Source organism: Hemicordylus capensis, chromosome 1 (assembly GCF_027244095.1).
Source record: "Hemicordylus capensis ecotype Gifberg chromosome 1, rHemCap1.1.pri, whole genome shotgun sequence".
Lineage (NCBI taxonomy): Eukaryota > Metazoa > Chordata > Lepidosauria > Squamata > Cordylidae > Hemicordylus > Hemicordylus capensis.
Genome location: NC_069657.1, coordinates 126582414 through 126604594, shown reverse-complemented (window position 1 = coordinate 126604594; position 22181 = coordinate 126582414). Strand labels below are relative to the sequence as shown.

At 44.9% G+C, this 22181-nt stretch overlaps 1 protein-coding gene across 5 annotated transcripts in view; it reads right to left on the bottom strand.

Moving 5' to 3' along the window:
• Positions 1–22181, bottom strand: part of OSBPL5 (oxysterol binding protein like 5) — a 268153-nt gene that overhangs the window by 33808 nt on the left and 212164 nt on the right. For all 5 annotated transcript variants that reach the window (XM_053283574.1, XM_053283575.1, XM_053283576.1 and 2 more), the window contains 2 exons: positions 21076–21160; positions 7101–7272 (listed from right to left, as the gene is read on the bottom strand). In XM_053283574.1, the coding sequence (XP_053139549.1) occupies positions 7101–7272; positions 21076–21160 (257 nt within the window). The remainder of the gene's footprint in view (positions 1–7100; positions 7273–21075; positions 21161–22181) is intronic.

Below are 22181 nucleotides of genomic sequence, written 5' to 3'. Positions count from 1 at the left end.
TCTCAAAGGCATTAGCCAAACACACACCCCAGCTTCAGAATGTCTCCTGCTTTTGACATTTTGATCTGACAACCCTGCTTAATGGCCAAACATCATACAAACCAGTAGAAGGAAGACAGATGCTATATCCTAAGTATATGGGGGAGGGAGGCTAGCAGATTAGCAAAGTGCAACAGCTTGGCTCAGTTTCAAATAAGATAATTCAGAACTATAAAATGTGCAGTAAAGCACAAGTCCGAAGACAGGCAAACTTCAAAATGCTGAGAAAAAGACACTCCCACCGGTATTGGCAGGGCATCTCCATAGATAGGAAAGACTCAATGCTAAGGAGCCTCCTGGAACAGCTGTGCAGGTTGGTGGGCATTTTTCTTCGTCGTTTTTACTGCGATAAGGATTCTTTCACATAAGTGAAGGAGGATTTCTTAAAAGTTCAGCATAATCATGAGACAGAGCAGCACCAACAAACTGCTGGGTAGTAGCAAAAGTACACTGGGGAACAAGACAAAGTTACAAAAATCCTATAATATGCCAAGCCAGATTAGAATCAAACACAACAGAACCATGAAAATATTTGAAACAAATATTAAAAGAAAGTAAAGGAGAAGTTGCCATCAACATCAATAAAAGGGAAATATACAGATATTGTTTGAGGATATGTTTCTTTTAGCCTTGTAGGGCCAAACTTCATATGGTGTTCAGCCTATCTTGTAAAGATGTGATTAACACAGAAGCAAGTCAGAAGTGGTCCTTTTATCTTTAAAAATTAGCTATGCATGCACCCTGCCCCCACGCCACAAATCAGCTTGGGAGTATGATGCACAGTGAGGGTTAGTATTTTCACCCAGAAAATCCCCTCTAAAGCAGCAATTTGTCCCCAAAATGTCAATTTGCAGCAGACCGCTGGTGGTCCTGGTATGTGTGTGTGGTAGGGTGATTTTCAGGGTGAAAATGGTACAGGGGGAAAGTGTCATTCTTATCATGTGGCAAACTGTGAGGCTGGGTCAGTGAGGGACCCATGGCTAATTTTTTAAGATAAAAAGTTCACTTGCCGCTAAATTCCACAGGAAGCTTGTCTTGCAAATATAGGTTTAAGGACACATGTATTTTGGCCCCCAGGAATGGAAATTAAGCAGTAAGAAATGATTCTGGGATAGACAGATCTTTGATTCCTCTCAACTGACATGCTTATTTATGCATAATCATTTCCCATACCTCACCAATCCATACCCTTTGAGATGGAGGCTCTAACAGTTTCCATTTAGATGCTTACTTGCAGGGATGTTCTAGTAACAGACAGAGAGGACAGCTTTTATTGTCTACTCTTCATTACCATCCTCTCTAATAAAACGCTTGGTGTCCGTCCGTGGATGGACACCAAGCGTGTGTCCGTGCCTCCCTGCCCTGTTCTGCGCCTGCGCGAAGCGCAGGCCCAGAACAGGGCAAGGGAGACACGCTCGCCGGTACCCGGCAGCCATCTTGGGCGGCCAGAAGCGGCCGCCCCGAAGAAGCCGGAAAACCGGCGCCGGGGTAAACTGGGCGAGGCAGCGGCTCCGCCGCTGCCTCGGCCAAAAGAGACGGAGGCCGGAGGTGGAGCGGAGGCCACTTAAATATTTTTTAAAAGGTACCCGCAGCCGACGCCGCCGACCCTCCCTCCCAGCTGACCCCCCCCATTAAGGGCCAAATCGGCCCAGGCACTTGCCCCCGCAGCTTCCGCCGCCGACCAACCGCCCGCCCACCCAGCTGCCGATACCTCCTTGCCCCCGGAACACGTCCTCCGCTTGATCCGCTGCTCAATTAACAGAAGGAGAGAGGTGCTCGCATGCAGAGCTCCACTCTCTTTAAAGTCTCTTCCCAAACTGGCGGTTTGGGCGGCAAGGACGCAAAGTGCCAGTTTGGGAAGAGACTTTAAAGAGAGTGGAGCTCTGCATGCGAGCACCTCTCTCCTTCTGTTAATTGAGCAGCGGATCAAGCGGAGGACGTGTTCCGGGGGCAAGGAGGTATCGGCAGCTGGGTGGGCGGGCGGTTGGTCGGCGGCGGAAGCTGCGGGGGCAAGTGCCTGGGCCGATTTGGCCCTTAATGAGGGAGGGAGGGGGAATGGCAGCGGGGGGACAGGAGAGCCGTTACTAGGGCCCGTTGTTCAACGGGCCAAAATTAACTAGTCATCCTTATAAAAGAGAAATGAGGCAGCCAGCACAGAAATACAGAACAAACTCAGGAGTACATTCTTCCACAGGGGATGATGGATTTCTTTCAGCCACAATGGCTGCATCTTTAAAAAAAATTTTTTTTCAAAGCATAGTTTAAATAATCCAAAGAACACATTAAATGTAATTAACTGACCTGCTAATAGGAACATGTCAGCTTAATTGGCCTAATTCCCTAGGGCGAAGATCCTTAATTGGAGAATTAATCTCAACATGAGAAAGCTTTCAACGATAAATCTAAGATCTTCTCAGTTTTGTATAATACCTGAATGGGTGGGAATGATGATAAATCACTCAGAGAGGTGGGAGTGATAATAAGTGATAATTCTTGAAAAAGTTATCTTCATTTAATCATCTCATTTTTCCTGCTGAATTTTTACCCCTCTGATGTCTAGCTGATAGATGTGTACTCCAAGTAGAAACATTTAGAAATCAATAGATATTGTCACCAATGTTCATCTAAATATTAGGAACACACAGCAGAAGGCAGAATGGTACAAAGTGCATTGTTCATGGTGGGAGGATTATACTTAGACATGTAGAAATATTTCACAGTCATAATAGGAATTCAAGGATCAAAAATCCTTGGGTTTAAGAGAAGAGTTAAGGTGCTTCCAGAGCCACTCATGCACCAAAAAGCACAACAGTTGTAAGGTTAAGGTGTGCACCTTCACTTTTGCACCACGTACACCCACTACAGGATGTTGTGCTTGTTTAAACTTAGCTGCCAATGCACCCACACTTCCTCTTGGTCGTCCAGCCTCAGTCCTTTTCTTCTTTAGGTTAGGAGAAACAGGGATGCTCAGGACCCTGTGGGGCCATGACTACTTAGCTGCAGGCTGATAACCACCCACCCTCCACCAATTTTCCATGTATGATTTGATTTGGGTTAGAAAATATGTCAAAATACGTAAGGTGCACTTGTCACACACATTGGAGTGTGGAGATTAGATCCTGCAGGTCTGTTACACATTTATGTGCAACCCAGATGCTCTCTTACAGAAGGGGGGGTTGGCTTTGAAGGAATTGAGTGGGGCGTACCTGCCCATTCCCGAGCCAGGGTGTGTCGCCCAGTAGGGTGATGAGTAGGACTTCAGAGTTCTGACCTGCTTCTATTGGCCCGCACTGTTCTCTAAGGGTGATTAGTCACCTGGTGTTCCAGTCTGCCATGCTTTGTGTAATAGTTAACAAAGTTGTGGCCCTTTTCATCCATATTAACTCCATGTGTCGTCTTGAGCTGGGGTCTAGGGACAATGTTTAATTCTTGTTTTAAAATGTTTTTAAATTGTTAATTGTTGTGTTATTGTTTTTAGTTTGTTTTAGCTTTTCATTGTTTTACAAGTTTGTTTTAATTGTAAACCGCCCTGAGCCATTTTTGGAAGGGCGGTATATAAATCAAATAAATAAATAAATAAAGTAAATAAACCCTGGCCTACAGAATACATTGGCGAGACAGGCACTAAATCGTTCGAAACATTTGCACCAAAGACGCAGTCAAATCCAGTTTGCAACTTGAAAGCCTTGACTTCTGAATCTGTAACTGAACCATGGTGAGGGGCAGGTTGCCGCTGCTCTAATAAGGTCTTTATTTTTAATAAGAACATAAGAAAAGCCCTGCTTTTCAGGCCCAAGGCCCATCTAGTCCAGCATCCTGCTTCACAGAGTGGCCCACCAGATGCCTCCAGGAAGCCCACAGACAGGCAAGCCCACAGGGAAGAGCCCTCTCTCCTACTGCCACTCCCTTGCAATAGGGGTGTGGACGGAACCAGCTGGTCCGTGTTGAGTCCGAACTGGACCCAAAACAGCCTAGAGCCAGTTCAGTCCAGCACCCCTTTGAACCACCCCCCCAAGTTCACGAGCTTATTTTAAAAGGTTTTTTTCCCCTCCACTTACATCCTCCGGGGAAGTTGTTCGAGGCAGTGGGGTCAGTGGAGGTTCCCCCTCCCCACACTGATCTCCTTTAAGCCATGGCTGCTCTTCAGCTGCTCATCAGTCCTCCCCAATTGGTGCAGCAGCCATTTTGGAGGCTGCCGCACCTGCGCAACAGGTCTCTGCGTGGCCTGGGTCCAAGCTTAAGGGAGGCCAGAGGTGGGAGGGGGAACCTTACGGCTTAAGGGAGGGGGAACCTCCACAGACATGCATTCCCCCGCAGCCTCAACTCCCCCGGAGGAATAAGTGGGAAAAACACTAAAAAACAAAACAAAACTCGTGAACCACAGGGGGTGGGTGGGGTTTCCGTCTGGGGTCAGACCGAACAGTGGGTGGTTTGGTTCAAACCCAAATGGTCGAACCAAACCAGTTCAATGTCAAACATGTTCAAGGTCAAACCTGTTTGCACATCACTACCCTGCAACTAGTATTTAGAGACATCTTGCCTCTGAGGCTGGATGTGGCCTATAACCTTCTGACTAGTAGCCATTGATGGACTTGTCCTCCATGAATTTATCTAAGCCCCTCTTAAAGCCATCCAGGCTGTTGGCTGTCACCACATCTTGTGGCAAAGAATTCCATAGGTTGTTGGAATCCCATACATAGGTTGTTCCATACATTGTGTGAAAAAGTACTTACTTTTGTCAGTCCCAAATTTCTTTGCAATCAGTTTCATGGGATGACCCCTAGTTCTAGTGTTATGCGAGAGCAGGAGCGGTTGGTGCAAGCTCTGCCAGGGGGTGGGGGGTGGCGGGCGGCGAGAGGCACCTTTAAGCACAAATTAATAGATGTTTACCTCCGCTCTGGCAGCAATAGTGCCTAACTGAGGGGGATTTCCTCAATGCACCAGGCTCCTAGCATGGCAGAATTAGCTCATGGCTCAGTGCATTAAGGGATGCTGGAGGACTTCTCCTCCGGATCTGCTGCTTGATGAGGCACACCTCTTGTGTCATGCAAGCAACAGAGCCTTCAAATTGAATTTTGTTCACGTGCGGGGAGGCAGGTAGGAGCCTGCCTCCTCGCTCCAGCTGCAAACTACTCCAAACAGCAGCACGCTGCCCAACACTCCCTGCGGTGGTGGATCAGCTCCGCCACTCACCTGGCCACTGGAGAGGGAAGGGCTTTGCTGCAGCTGGAGTGGAGGTACACAGCTATTAATTTGTGCTTAAAAGGTGCCTCTCGCCACCCTGCCCCTGGTGGTTCCTGCACCAGTCGCTCCTGTGCGAGAGCAAGACAAAATTATCTCTATCCACTTTCTCCACACCATGCATGATTTTACAGACCTCTATCATGTCTCCCCTCAGTTGGCTTTTTTCTAAACGATAAGCCCCAGGTGTTGTAGACTTGCCTCGTAAGGAAGGTGCTCTAGACCCGTGATGATCTTGGCTGCCTTCTTCTGTATCTTTTCCAGTTCTACAATGTCCTTCTTAAGATATGGTGATCAGAACTGCACACAGTACTCCCAATGTGGTCATAAGAACAGCCCTTCTGGATCAGGCCCAAGGCCTATCTAGTCCGGCATCCTGTTTCACACAATGGCCCACCAGATGCCGCTGGAAGCCTACAGGCAGGAGTTGAGGGCATGCCCTCCCTTTCCTCCATGAGGTTATCCAAACGTCTCCTAAAGCCATCCAGGTTGTTGGCTGTCACCACATCTTGTGGCAGAGAATTCCACAAGTTGATTATGTGTTGTGTGAAAAAGTACTTCCGTTTGTTGGTCCTAGATTTCCTGGCAATCAATTTCATGGGATGACCCCTGGTTCTAGTGTTATGTGAGAGGGAGAAGAACTTCTCTCTATCCACTTTCTCTACACCATGCATGCTTTTATAGACCTCTATCATGTCTCCCCACAGTCGTCATTTATGGCTGCACCATAGTTTTGTATGAGGGCATTATAATATTAGAGTTTTATTTTCAAACCCCTTCCTCATGATTCCAAGCATGGAATTGGCCTTTTTCACAGCTGCCGCACATTGAGTCGACACTTTCAACAAGCTGTCTGCCATGACGCCAAGATCCTTCTCCTGGTCAGTCACTGACAGCTCAGACCCTATTAGCATATATGTGAAGTTGGGTTTTTTTTGCCCCAATATGCATCACTTTACACTTGTTAACACTGAACCGCATTTTCCATCTTGTTGTCCACTCCCCACTTTACTCTCAAGTAACAGTGTGCACACCAGTTACTCCCCAAAAACTCCAACTAATTTTTAGTTTTATAATTTTTAATTATACAGCATGATTACAAAATCATACTGTGATATATGAGCAACATTTTTCATCGTGAATACTTTCCAGATATGGGAAGTTAGTATCTAAATTCTGGAAGTCACTCAAAAGAAAAACTTCTATAAAACCAGTGCATGGAGAATTACCTACACAACCAAGATGCTGTCCTGATAACAGTAAAATGATGTTCCTGTCATAAAACAGAGCTTACTTACTTACTGCTATGGTATGGGCAGCTACACAGAATTAAGCTGAATTCAAGACAATGTGAAATCATAGCTTGTGTGAACCATAGTTAAGAACCCTTACTATGGTTTGAGATTCCAGACATACAACAGGCAAGTCACAGAGAGCTGCATGTCTGCTTTTGTTCCCCATCTACTCAGTGCATAGTTTCGTAGGTTTATTGCTTTTTTCTTCTTGAAGCAAGTCCCCGGAACAGAAAAATGCTTCTTAACTCTGCTTTGCCAAGGGTCTGTGAATTCAGACATAATATGAAGCCACAAACAGTGGCTCACAAACCAATTTTTAATTGTTGTTCCATAACCTGGTTTGTTGTCCCCAAACAAACCTCATTCTGTTTGCAGGTTCCGGTCCAGACAAAATGGAAAACCATGAATGAATGGTGGTTCTGCCATAGGTCTGAACCCAGCCATTAAGTGGATGAATTAAAAGCCCTCTTGTGTAGACATCACCAGTCTTCAAAGTACACACACTAAGGGAAAGCACATTCTTACTGGAAAAGTTCCTGATCCGAGATTGTAGCTGTGTGCAATAGGTTGTACAGTCCTGCGTGTGAAGAATCAGTTGAGCAGTTCAGTTCTCCATCCTTCCCTTGTTTGGAGGCACTAAGCCTGAAGAGGCTGGAGCAGCGCAAGGCCAATTCCAGAGCATCCAACCAGCATCGGCCTGGAACACACAAAACCACTTTTCTAAGCACAGAGGTCAAACAGGAGAATGCAAATGTTCACATGACTACTTTTCATTTCATGTATCCATATTTAATCCATTTTAAATGAAGGAAATAATATGATGCAGCAAGGATTTAAAATGCTTTGAAAGCATGAGACCAAATGGATTTGGAGCAAGTGTTAACGTTTAATATTCAGCTGCACTCTTCAAAATGCTCCACACAAATAACCTTGTCTTTCAGGTGGTGATCCAAACATGAAAAATCTCAGAACATTATTTAGCTCTCAAGGTAACTAGCAAAATATACACAGACACACACACAAACACACACACACTTATGTTCTGCAATACAGATTGACTTTAAGAGAGTGTTTAACATAACATTTACAAAACCAAAACAGCAGTGGATAAGGTTTCCTGAGAAAATACAATCACAGACAAAAGAAGCTGGGGTTACAACAACAAAAGGGCAGCAGCAAAACATTCCTAAGTTGTGCAAAGACAATTATGAAAAGTTTTTCTTACGAGTTATGAAATGTTCTTCTTCCATTTCTAACTGATATTTTCCTGACCACTCTTTCCCCTGAAGAATTACTCTCTTGACTTGGGGAGGCCCACTATGACAAAATGTTGACATCCCTGAGGAACTAGAGAAGCTTTTTTCCAAAAGGTTTTTGAAAATGGCAGCTTCCCCCGTTGATTGAGCCCTGGCACAATCCAAACTAATCTGGAGTGGGACCTCAGCTCTCCACCACTAACTGGGAGTCTCACTTTATCCTTCGAGAGCCCAAGTTAATGGTATTTACAATGCAAGAACTGTTCTGTGTCTACAATACTGGTTGGAAATTGGGCACTGAAAAATATTTTGGCGGCATTACAACATCTGAAAGACTGTGTTCATGTGTACTTGGCTCAGTTGATTTCCCCATAGAAAAATGTAAGCACAGATTTTTCATTTTGCACAAATAGTTGGTATTTGCATAGAAATTCAAGAACGGAGGCATTAATGGATGTACACTCCATGCTCAGCTTTGATGACCTATGTTTCTCATAATGCAATCCACAACCAAGTTTATCTAAGTGGCTATAGAGGACATGATGCTCCTACAGGAGCATCAGCAACAGAAATTTTCAGTGACACTTTTTAAGTTCTCACTTCCAAATTCCTAACTCAAGAAAGTATTTAACACTGTAACTACAAATTCTATCTCTCCCCAACCCCACACACCCCTACTGACTTAAACAAGGAGTTTTCAAACATTTTGATACTGTGACCCCCTTAAACAATATATAAAATTACACAACCCCCACAATTAAAGCTACTGGTTTCATATGATTAGGTAGAAATGAATAAATTATATCATCTGAAAAATTGAGAACCAGTTTTCAGAAAAACTGAAAACCATGGACAGATGTCCCCATTAGTATATTTACTGCCTAGCTGTCTCAGTGTTAACCCAACAACAATTCCAGTTCTAAATGGGGAAGCAGATAGCTAGATTCATGTTGTTTCATGCTTGTGAATGCTCATCTCCCAGGAGGGAACTCTCTTCTAGCCCATTGGCCAAAAAAGGTGCCCTTGCTGTGCCTGCCTTTTGGTCCGTGTTTGGTCAGGCATGGGAAAAGTCAGAGGCAATGGGAGGCAGACAGGGGCCAAAAATCACCTGCCTGCTCCATCACACACAAAGCCCAGGGTAGGCACATCAGCTGTGCTTCTTTGGCCAATTAACTGGAAGCATCATTACTGTGCTTGTCTTTGGTCTCGTACATGGTGTGATTGTTGCCCTATCGGCTTCCTGCCATTCCCCGATCATCCCTGCACCCTGGAGAAATTGGAAGAAACATCTGTCTCCCAACAGCTGCCTCCTGATCTCTCTTCAAGTTGCTTGTGACCACCCCAGGGGTCGTGACTGAGAGCCCCTGAACTTGAGCTGATTTGGTGAACCAGACACCTGTGAGCAGAATTATTTCCCCCCAAAGTATCTGGGGGATACTTCTAAACAGAAATATTAGAGTCTATCATTAACCCTCATATCACAGAGATACCAGCTAACATAATCCTGCAGAATCTGGATGGAGACAATTTAAGACTCACAGTACTTGTTAAATGGCTAGGCTACAAAGCTCTAATTAATTTCACCCTTTTCTTGTACCTGTAAGCACTATGAAATTCATGCAATACCTACAAAAGCCTCTCCTAGCAATAGCATTGGCAGTTTTCATACACTGATAGGGAATACAGATGGGAATTTGCAATATGTACTCAATGCATCCATGGCCTGTCAGGGAGAATCCATTACAGAATATTCTGCAACTGAGGCTGCTACCATCAATTCTCAGTTTGGAGCCAAGGCACACTATTTATTTATTTTTCAAGTATCTCACAATTATGCTACAGGTAATGGCAGGTTTACACAATCACTCAAAAGTGAATAGGAAGGAACCAGAGGTTCCCAGTGAGCACATGTTCCCAGCACAAGCTGTTACTTTCATCTCTTTCCATGATGTCTGAACCCTCCAATCAGTGTTCCCTCTAACATGGATTTGCAAAAGTTGTTGACTACCACTCCCATAATTCCTAGCCAAAGGCATGACAGCTAGGGATGCTGGGAGTTGTTGTGAACAACATCTGGGAATCCCTGTTAGAGGGAACATGGCCTCCAAGGTCAGGTAGAGAGTACTGAATTCCCCCTCCCCGCCCAACATTTGAAACTGGAGGAGAATGTGGGGCAGATGGGGGAATTCAATGGTCTCCACCCAACATTGGTGGGTTCAGATGTCATGGAAAGGTGTGGAAGTACCAGCTCGCATCGGGAGCACTCACTTGTTGGGAACCTCCAGTCCCTTTGTACTTACTTTTGGGTGGTCATGGGAACCTGCCACAACAATCACTTTCCATGTTTTAGCACAACAGTACATGGCTTTGGTTTCAATTCTACTGGCAAGACAGACTCCCACCTAGTAAACAGACAAGATATAAATGCCAGGTTCAAAGCCATGACAAGATGTGGTGGTTTGTGCCATTACAGCTACAGCAGCACCAATGCCTGACCCAAAGAAGTCGTATTCTCACTCTTGCAAAAAATCCTTCTTAAAAGACACACTGATGTACCCCCTTCTCTCCTCATTTTACAACAAAATGCCGTTAGGAGAGTATATGGGTATCCATTGCCCATATCCTGCTTCTCTCTGCTCAGCAGGCCACCATACAGCTTTGCGAAGTCTATGCTAGTATCAGAGACCCTTCCAAGAGAGCAATATGAATGGCCACTGTCACCTGAGTTGGTCTTCTACCAGCTGTGAGGCTGGCAGGCAGATGAAGATTAGTACTCAATCTTATATATTACTTTGCTGGCACACTGGGCTGCAGATTCAAAGCTGCTGTGGATAATTAGCTTCTCCTTTCATTAGTGATTAAGCGCTGTTCATTCTGAAATACTTCCCTAACCCTGGTGGCATAATTTGATCTAGGAGCACTATACTGGTGGAAATACTCTCCCAAATGTTGTTTTAGTCATTCTAATCTATGAAACTTGCTGTGGTGCTCAGTCACAAACATACTACTGTTAAAAAATGCCGCTCAATAAGAAAAATGGAACACACAAGGACATAATTATTATTGTGAAATAAATGGCTCTGTATATAACAACACAAACTGCTAGACCAGCTTAAGGAAGACATTTATAAAATAGTAGCTTCCATGTTGCACTGCAAAGTCCTCCAATCCCCTTTCCTCAATGGTACAACTCCAGAATTCAAAGGACCCTTCTCTTCCAAATGACAGACATACCTTCCTCAAAAGCAAACATCATTACACTCCCAGAGAGTTGCATTCCCAGGCTTGCAGCAAGCAATTTCTGTACACAAAAGGCTATATCTGGAAGAAGACATCTGGGATGCCAGCCAGCAAAAAAGGCAACTAGATCGACTAAGATTTTCTGGACCCAAACCAGACAGCACAGTCAAAGAAACACAGCCACAACAATCCTTGCCTTGCTAATGAGATCAAACATGGAGTCAGGGATCAACCAAGTCAGATCTATGACCAAACCCAAGATTTTAGGGCCTGTATTGGGGGGGGGGTGTCAGAAGGAGCAGGGCTGTCCTTAGGGCATGGCAAGCAGGGCGACTGCCCCAGACCCTGCCCTGTTAACCCCCATTAGAATTAATTGGAAGGGGTGGCACTGGCTGATTTGCCCTGGGCCCCGCACACCACCAGGGCCCTCTAAGAGAAGGAAGTCCTGAGAAGGAAGCTATGGTATCACAGTTATCTTGTACTGCTATTGTCTTCTCCTATCCACCTCCACAAATGGAAACATCCTGGGAGGTTCCCATTTGCAGATGGGGAGGTGGTGGGGAAATGCTGCACCAGCATAAGAGACTTGAAGCATCATTGCCTCCTCCTGCCTTCCCCACCCTCAAAGCAGGGGTGGGAGGGGGGGCAAAATTTATAGTGTATGCAGGTCCAGATCTGTAAACACACAGTTATTCACACATTATTTTCAACATACATCCAGTAGTATATTTCTTATCCGTACTCTGCATTTAAGGAACCTGCACCCAGCTTCACTTTTAAAAACGAATGCATGTAGATTCACATACAAAACATGCATGTGTGTACAGATACTTGTATACACATATAACCTGATGTCTGTCTAAATAGGGCTAGTGAGTGCAACAAATATGAGTAAGTGTGAGCGTGTTCCGGGGGAACGGGAAGGAAGAGGTGAAGAGGAATAGATAAAGGGTGGCTATTCTCCTGTATTCTACCAAAAGAAAACCACAGGGCTCTGTGGGTGCCAGGAGTCGAAATTGACTTGACGGCACACTTTATTTTCAAATCTGCATGGGTTTCCACTCATCTACACCCAATTTCCAATCTTGTTAGGGTTTGCGTGCATACAATATCAAGGTCACCCAGAGTGGGTGCAGAGCTTCAACAAAACTACAAACTCTGTACATGTGCTGAAAATGTATTGGATGATCCAAGCTTTTGCAACAATCCAAAGGCAGCAAGAAGTGCTCCCTTAAAGACAAGTTCCTGCTACAGACCTGGCTTAAGATTATTGAAACAAAAATGAACAAGTAGGCACACAAAGAGGCAATTCTCATGAGCAGCAGATACTGAGCTAAGGGAGCCCAGCCCAGTTTCTGCTGCTTGTGTGCAGCAACAGGAGCCATGTGCCTCCCGGTGGCAAGCCCGCCTAAATGCTCTGCCCCTTCAATGAGGTTAGCAGAGTGAGTGCTAAACACAACCCCATTTTGGGGGGGTTGTGTGTCTGCTGCGGCTGATTGCAGCCGCAGCGGACACACTCGGGGAGGGGGGACCCTAGGAATGCACTCATGTGGTGCATTACTGGGGCTCCGGGGGGGGGGGACCGCATGGTGGTGCTTCCCTTCGCCCGACCCCCGGAGCTACCGGATGAGACACGGCTGGGCGTGAGAGTGCCCGAGCAAAGCTACCGCTCGTCTAGGCGGACGATCTGCCTTCCCAGGGAGGGGTGGTTGATCGTCTGCAGGGAGAGCAGGTCAAGCCCATTCTCCCTGCGGAACCTTTTTCGACTCTACACACGGATCATGTGTAGAGCCTTATACACTTGAAACATACTTAGAAAGTTGCAAGGTGGAGGATGCTGATAGTTACAGATGATACCTGGTCCCCAGCTGGGATTCCTTGAGAAAGGAAAAGGCTGTGGGAAGTCCATTTGGGGGGAAACCCTTAAACACAACTGCCAGGAAGGGAACAGTCTACATCAGTTGTCCCTATAATTTTTTCCATCTCTGTGCAGAATGAGTCTTGTTCTGGGCGGCAGTATCAAGGCAGTGTGTCCGCACTTGCACACAGAATGGGGCCATCTTGATTCAGCCTGAGCAGGATCTAAAATTTACTGAGTGGACATCCAAAAATGTCTGAGAGCGTGCACATGTGCACGCCTTAGAGGGAACAGTGGTCTGTACAGCTATTGCCAGCCATGCAGCCCACAATCCAGATCAATGGACAACACAAGACAACATGCAGGTAGACAGAAGCTGGGAGAATCAGTGGTCAGTGTCAACCTAGCAAGGGCTAAGTAGTACAGAGAACTCTGTAAGGAGGAGGAGCCGAGGCCTAACCAAGGCCCATTTGCTGGTTCTCCAGGCATGTCAGCTCTCTCTCTCTCTCTCTCTCTCTCTCTCTCTCTCTCTCTCTCTCTCCCTCTTACTTGAAGTCCTCCCAGGCTTTTCTGAAAAACATGGGACATCAGGGGCTATACATGTAGGCTGATTCATCTATTCGTATCTCATATGGCTGGATATATGACAGTCTCCCACAGACACAGTACTACTACTCCATGGCCCATAGGTTCTGAGGTTGACTAGGCTAACTTCTGCAACTGGCATTGTCCTTTGTGGAGGGGAATGAATTGGGGCATCATCTCAAACCCTGTGCCATCCCTGGGAGGGGATCTGCCAGAGGAGAAGGAGAGGAAGCAGCCCAGTAGTGGCAGCAGTGGTGATGGCTCCATGGCCAGACCAGCCCATTACCCCATCTGGTGTGCCACTCACCACTGTGCAAGAATTTGGGATTGACAGGCTGGGCACAGTTGCCATGGACAGAGGCAGGCAAGCGGTGGGTGCGATCAGGCCAAAATGTCTCTTCCATCCCCACCAAAGGCTAGCTGATGACGACTGTGCTTGCTGCGTCCAAACACATCTGTTGCGGTGGTAGCTGTGCTCCAGGGCTGGCAGCGAGGAAGACAGGGAGATTCGAGGCAGGAATCTCTGCACTACTGCTACTTTTCCTGGGGCTCTACAACCCCTTTATTAAACAGACATATTTCTATAGCACCCAAAACTTTGGGGGCCCTTAGGGTTCATGAAGACTTAATAAGCCAAATGGTGGTCAATTCCTGGCAAGGAGGCCATGAAAACTCAGAGGGCCCAGTATCTTCACCCACATTGTTTGAATTAGCATCCTACAGAACTAGCAGTGACAAGGGCAATCTAGGTGAACTGCAATATGCCTGCTGTATGCCGAGTTCAGTACTATATATCCTTGTATCCTATAGGTGGTGCTGTGCCTTTAGAATTAATTATCTGCTGCACCTAGCTCTGAGAATCTGAAATGAGGCCACCAGCAATAGCAGCTTCCCCATTTGCACCCCAAATCAACAGAAAACACATATCATTCAGATCTTCAAGTAAAAGAAGTTAGAGCACCGAAATGATCATAGCTGGAAAATATCACATAGGAGTGACTCGGCTGCCAAATGCAATAAATTGTTAACTGTATTGATTATTGAACTGAATGGGAGGTGTTTGTCCTTTTTAAACTGAAAAAAAATGAGAGTACCATCTATGTAAGTGGCATAAGAACATCCAAATCACTTTGATTCTCAGAAGTTCAAACAGTGACACTGACAGAGCACACAAAAGTTGTGCCCAATCTTTTCTTGATTGCTGCTTCTATGGATTTTTAAAAGTAGCAGATTATATACATACTGTATGTACCTTCCGCAATGATATCCAAGTGACAATCTGCCCTTCATTTATTTCTGACAGCTAAGCAAGAGTTAGCTAAACAGTAGATCTGTGCATGTGGTAAATTGTCAGATCAGATCCGATCCAACCTGATCGGGGGTGGGGGGGGGGAATTGTTGGCGGGACCTAAACTGTTGGGTGAGGTTGGAATGTCACAATTTTCTGACATTATGTTGAGCAAAAGATGAGCTTCTTTTCAGTTGAGTGCTGGCTTCCCTTTTGCCCATTTAAATGACCAGCAAGCCACCTATCAACGGACAGGTGGTTAGCTGCCCATTTAATGTTTAAATTTAAAGAGGTTTCCCCTTAAATCTTTACATCTCAACCAGCGGCCCCACAGATGAGAGGTGCACACTTGCCATTTAGATTTTCAAGATCCAGCTCATACCTTGGGATATGAGCCTGGGTCACTTAGAGACTTGGGGAATCAAAGGCAAAAACAGGAGAAAAGTTGGTCAAGGAAGGGAGGAGAGCATGGAGCTGAAGCCCAACAACTTTGTGGAGAAGCAACCTGAGCTGCCTTTAGGACCTCAACTCCCTAGGTGTGCTGGGTCAGTGGAAAGGAGTAGGGGATGGAAACACGAGTTGCAGGCAAGAGGGATCTCTCTTTGCTAAGCAGATGACCTCAGACAGGGGTCGAGGTGTGTGGATACTGCCAGGCCAGAGACCTCTCCAAGTAATGAGCAGGCAGGGCAAACCTCTGTGCTCAAATCCCAAAGCACGGAAAAGTGAGGTCTCTGATCTGCAAAAGGATGAAGCTGGCTCCTTTCTTCCTATTAGAGGATTCTGGAGTAAGAGGATGCTTGTGGAATGGGCTGCACTCACCATTTGTGCAAAAGGAAAATAAACCCTGCCATGATTCTTTGACACACAGAGTGTGTATTTCAGCTTCACAGACAGCTTCCAACAAACATGTGCCCAAACAGTAGCAACAAGTGTGACACAGCTGTGTTTCCTTTTTCTGTGGTGCCAAAACAAAACCTCCCTACTAGAACAGAACTATTACTACCATCTCTAGTATCTCATGGTTATGGGGATGGAGCTGTAGCTCAGTAGTGATGATCTGCTTTGCAGGCAGAAAGCCCCAGGTTCAGTCTCTGCCACCTACAGGTTAGAGATGTGCCCGAACAGGCTTGGGCAGCAGCGGGCAGGGTGGGGAGTACTTCCCTTAAGAAGCAGGTCCTTATCTTCTCCGCGGTCACCCCACCACTTTTCCAGAGGGAAGAGTGCCCACCTAGGGCTGTTTGGGAGGTGCCTTGTGGATAGTCCCCTTTAAGCAAGTCTTGGTGGAGAAAGCGGGTGGCGGGGTGGGAGAACAGCATATTTTGTGTGCTGTTGCGGGTTACTGCATTGTCTCATTGTCAGGCAACTTGGGGTAGTATTGGTTAAGAGATCCCAAGAGTATGCACTCTTGCTTTGCAAATTTAAACACAGGGTAGACCACAGGAATTCTAGTTTGTCTTTTTTAAGCCTAACAAGTCTGAAGAGTTTAAGCCACACAACTCATGTTGTGTACATTAAGAAGCAACATACCCTAAGTCTGCATAGCTCACTTCACAAAAGACTCTCCTCCTTTTTACCTTTAAGAAATGAACCTGTCTGATTTTAGCAGCATTATCCATGCAAATATATTTAACTAAATTCTTTCTAGTAATTGGATGGGCAGTGGGGGGGGAGATGATATATGAATGCTTACAAACTTTGAAGGAGGCCGCAAGCATGACTAGAAAGCTGCAAGAGAGTCCACGTATCACTCCTACCCAGGGCTTAATTTCCAAAATAAGAAGAATTGGGAATTCAGGCCATTCTGAACTCATAACTTGTACTTTTGAAACCCTTCTCCCAAAGGTGAAAATGGCTGGTTGTTGTTACTCAACACCAAGAGAAAAACACTCTGCACATGCTGAAGCATCTAATCCTGGCTGGCACCCAAATCAAGCTACAGAACTGAACTGTGATGGGTCTTGGCTCCTGGGGTGGTCCAGAGCATCCTGCTGCTTAGGTGAAGGACAGTACGACACCCGTCCCACTCCTACAGTTGAGTGCTCAGCATTCTCAGATCAAGCAGCAGCAGCAAGGGCAAACACACACTCTCAAACTAAAGCTTTCTCCAGATGTTAGCCCCTGACATGGTGCTCACAGTTACAGTGTTGAAAACAGAGTCCTGCCCTGGTGCTGTCTTTCATCCCCAGACCTCACCACTCATTGTTACAGTGGTGTTTGTGTGAAAAGGCATATATACTGTAACTGTGATGGCTGCTGCCTCTGTGACCGGCAGCCTGGCACAAACACAAATGCTGCTGTAACTCTGAGCGGCGAGGTTCTAGGCGGGAGTGACCATGCTGGGGTGGAACTGCCTACCCGCTTCCGGCACCATAACTGCGAGCACCACATCAAGAAATAACATCTGAAGTGGACTTGCATCACCAAGCCAGCAGAGGCATTCCTTGTTCACACTGGAGGGCGGAAGAGGTGTACTCCCCAGTGAGGTAAGGAGGGGGAAATGGGCAGTGTGCCCCAGGGGAATGAGGAAGGTCAGTGGCAACTGGCGACAGGTGGCTTGTGGAGTGGTGCTCGTGGTGGTGCCCAGTGCTTTTTGCCCCCTGCCCCTGAGGCAACTGGCTCACTCTGCCTCATGGAAGGAATGCCCGCTTGGCTCAAAGGAAACTCTGTCCTTCATTCAGTTCTTTTCAGCATCCACCTCTTTGGCTATGGCTTCCATTTCAACATCTCTTTCTCTATGGCAGTTAGACCAAACACCTGTATTTGGGATAAACACACCACACTCCACTTAATCCCATCAAGGCTGAATGGTGAACACAGACATTTACCCCAACAGCTGTTTCTTAAGATTAGAACATAAGCAGTACACCGGAGAAATTAGATCATATCAGCAGGCCCAACATAGACAGATATGCCAGTCTGATGCAACACAGTGCAAGAAGAGTTCTGCCTGCTTAGGGACCTCCCTAATCATTTTGCTATGGACTCTTATTCGGCCAGTGCTTTACACTATACTTTGCACAATGGCTAGTGCAGCTGATTTGGCAGAGGCATGTAGCGCAAGCCATCGTTGAAAAACTACAGCTGTGTGTAGCACTATCCCCATCAAAATGATGTCCAGTAGATGCTGATAGATCAGTACAGTGAAACTTGGTAGCCCATTATACATGAGGTACTGCCTAAAGAACAACATAGTTCTGGATGAAAACACTGTGGCCTACCATTCCCCATTCAACCCCCATGCGCCTGGTTAGTACGTTCTCTGAGGCTGAGCATGTAGCAAAGAGAGATAGCGCGGTGCTAGATCTAGACCAGGAAAACATGGTCCAAATCTCTGTTTAGCAAGCCACATGGACTTTAAACAAGTCTCTCTTTTTTATGCTAACCTTTCTTACCACCCAAGGTTGTTGGAAAGATAAAATGGAATAATAGTGTATGAATTTCTTGAAGAAAAGCCAAGATCCAAAAGCAGCAGTCAGGGACCTATTAAGAGTATCATATACAGCTCCTTTTCAACTGGCAGATTTTGAAAATTTGAAACTATATAGAGGATAAACCAACCCTTAAGTGTTCTTGGATTTGTTTTTTTACAGTGATGCATCAGCTGGTAACCTCCAGACTTGACTATTGCAATGCACTCTACATGGGGCGGCCTTTGAACGAACTGAAGTTTCTGTACTACGTACAAAATGAGCAGCCAGACTGTTCTCTGGGGTGACTCGGAGAGACCATATGATGCCAACAGTTGCATTGGCTACCAATATCTTTCCGGGCAAAATACAAAGCGCTGGATATTACCTTTAAAGCCCTAAACGGCTTAGGTCTGGGTTACCTTAGAGAGCGCCTTCTTCTGTACGATCCCCATTGCATGTTGAGCTCATTTGGAGAGGACCATCTCCAGTTACCACCGGCATGTCTAGTGGTGACTCGGAGCTGGACCTTCTCTGTAGCTGCTCCTGGCCTATGGAATACACTCCTGGCACATATCCATAGTCTGGGCACATTGTTGGCCGGCCTTCAAGAGAGCCCTAAAGACTTGCTTGTTTGGCCTGGCCTTCCAAAGTTGTTGTTGTTGTTTTAAATTATTTTAATGTATTTTAAATTGGTTTTAAATGGCTCTGAATGGTTGTAGGTTTTTAATATTGTTTTAATCTGTTTGTTTTAATTGCTGTTTGTTGTAGTATTTTACCTGTTGTACACCGCCCAGAGCCTTTGGATGGAATGGTATAAAAGTGTAATAAATTAATAATCAAGAAGCAATTTGTGAGGAAATAGAGGTCTGCTTGAGGACACAGAAAGGAACAGGCTGTTGCTCGAGTGCAAGAAGTTTACAGTGAGCAACTACTAACAAGTGAAGATTGGCGTATCCCAAGGCTACTGTAAATAAGATAGGTCAAACAATTCCATAGGATAAAAATTCTGTGCCAGCCTCCCCAGCGAGAATGACCACAATGTTCTGAACTGCATGTTTTGTAGTTCAGTTAAATGGAATGGCAAGTTAAATTGATCTCTAAGGAGACAAAAGCTTTTAAGACTGTGATTGATAGACAGTTATTGAAGCTATTAAATTGCCTCAAAGGCCTGAGGGACTGGTTGGTTTCCTCATCTCTCTTCCCCAAGCTGTCTTAACCTAACCAACATTTGAAACACTTGATCCACCCCCTCAACACTCCCACAAAGGAATTTGTTCCCATCTTGGACTGTGGGTTAGAGCAGGATAGAAAATGTTAGGTAGAAGGCAATAATTTACCCCACAAGATTTAGTTTGGTAATTGAGCTCAGGAAGGGAAAGGAAAGAAGCCTGAAGCAGTTTACCTTTAAATATTTTGCATACATTTCAGCTGTAGTAAAAGGTGGTTCTTGCCATCAAAACAAAAATGGCTGCTGAGGTAAACAACTCAGCACAAAGCTCAGTGTCAAGCACTTTGAGGAAAGCAATGGCCCAATCAGGAGCACTCTTCTAAAGAACCATTTGATGACTGAACTGACTGTGGCAAGGCAATTACTACACAAAAATGAAGAGATCAAGATGGCCCCCAAGAACTAGGACTACACGTACATTTCAATAGCCTTGGATGGCAGTGTTTGCTCACCCCATCCAAGGTGGGGGAACAAGGAGGGGAAGTAAACACATCAAGACAGATAGTAAGTTAAAATAATAAGACTCCAGTAATAGTTAATCTAATATCACCCTTCCCCCTAGCCATTTTCATTTAAGGGCGTTCCTCTTATTTATTTGTTTGTTTATTTATATCTATGTAAACCACTTTGAGAGCGGTATATAAATATTTGTTGTAGTAGTAGTAGTAGGAAGCAAAGACAAATTGGACCTTATCTACTCATTGCTGGAAATATGAAGTACCTGGGGACAGAAAACATCTCAGGCATAAGGAAAGTTATAGATGTTAATAGTATGAACAACAAAATAGCGGTCCCACAGGAAAAACAAGATGACTGTTTTAAAGTACTGCTAGGAAACCTGCTGTAACTGGACAGTTGCTAGAAGACACAAGTATAAAAATTTGTTTCTATTAAAGTTGTTTTCACTTTGTGCAAGAATACTTTTGTCAGCTTAGACAACAGAACGTAAATAATCCCAATGTTGGTTTCAGGGGTGGGTGGCTGTGGTTATCAAGTGTTTACATCGATTTCCTTCATTTTAGTTAATATTCCAAGTCTTGAGGGGGTCAGCATGAATCAGTTCATTTCATTAGATCTTGTGTTTTAAAAACAAAGGTAACATAAGGCGAATTTGTCAACTAGATCTCAATAAGCACCAGCCCACGAAATCAACTGAAATTGGCAAGGAGAGGATCAATGGCTACTTAAGTCACATTGTTCCGCAAACTAACTTCAGGACTACAGAGTGAGGCTCAAATGGAACATTACAGGAAGACAAGTGAGCTCCATTGACCCACATCTCTCCAGTAACATGCAGCTGGAAAAAGTGATGTAAATGAATTAGTGTTACTTGGCTCCTGGCAACTGTGGCCAGTGATCTGGAAGGAGAGGCAGAGAAACACTAGCACAGCGCCATTACATGTTTTTTCCAGCTACATCTTGCTTTAAAAAGTGTAAGCTGGCAGAACCCATACTTCCTTAAGTAACATGTAGTTTAGAACCAAGTTGCAGCAGTGCTGGAAAGTGAAGAGGAGTTCTGAGTTGTTCAAAAAACGTTGTGATCCAAATACCAAGTCCTTGTGCAGAACGATTTGTGTTGGTTAGTGGGAAAGTGATGAACAGCAATCTAGATGTATAGGAAGGACAAAAACTCACCATCCGATTCGGAAGCTGCCCTGAAGATCAAGTAGCTGCTTGGAAGAGGCTGTGTGATCGAACCGACATTCTCTCCCTTTGGGCCCTACAATGATTTGTGAAGAACAAAATGAGGAAGCACCCTTATAGTCACTCTGTATTTTCCAGTTTTATCTTCTCTACTTTTATTTTCAATTTTTTATTTTCAGCAAAGAAAAATCAAGCAACCACCCTTACTTTTGGGAACAAAGCAAAATTCCAAATTAATTTAGCTATATCTAAATGAATGCCCCTTGAAAACAGAACAATAACCAAATTTAGGGATAAATATATACAGAGAGCTTTTATTTATTTATAGTATAGTAACTCAGCACATTCACTATGGTCCAGAATGGCAGCAGCCATGTTCAAGCCACACACAGCAAGACTATGTTGAGAGCTGGTTAGAAATTCTCAAAGTGAGAGGCTGTCTTAAGTAAGACCTTTTTTTTTTTTTTAAAAAAGGCAAAATCTGTCTGAAAGTTTGGGCAGTATAGTGCAGCGAGATCTTCACCTAGTAAGATGATGTAGCATAACCCGAGTTCACTTATTTCCACGGAATATTTCCTGTCTTTGCCCCTGCTAACTGGGCAAAGAGGCAGCTTTTTAACACGGTTATTCTCTTTATTTAGCAGGGGGAAAGTAACTGGCCCTATCCATCCCCAGCACAGTACTTCCAGTGACTGTTGCTGGTGTCTGCCTTATGTTTCTGTTTAGACTGTGAGACCTTTGGAGACAGGGAACCATCTTATCTTATTTATTTATTATTTCTCTATGTAAAGCGCTTTGGAAACTTTGTTGAAAAGCAGTATATAAATATTTGTTGTTGTTGGCTTGCAGATACCAGTTAACACATTGATAAATATGGATTAACCTATTTTAGAATTCCTATTCCTCTTTACAAACCTTTTAACAGCAAAAAAGGCATAGTAGTAGACATCTGCCAATTTATCTGCCATTCTGAGAACCCATCAGCCAATGTGCCCTGTCTCACCCTAAAGGTAAAGTGTGTCATCAAATCAATTTTGACTTCTGGTGCCCACAGAGCCCTGTGGTTTTCTTTTGGTAGAATACAGGAGAGGTTTGCC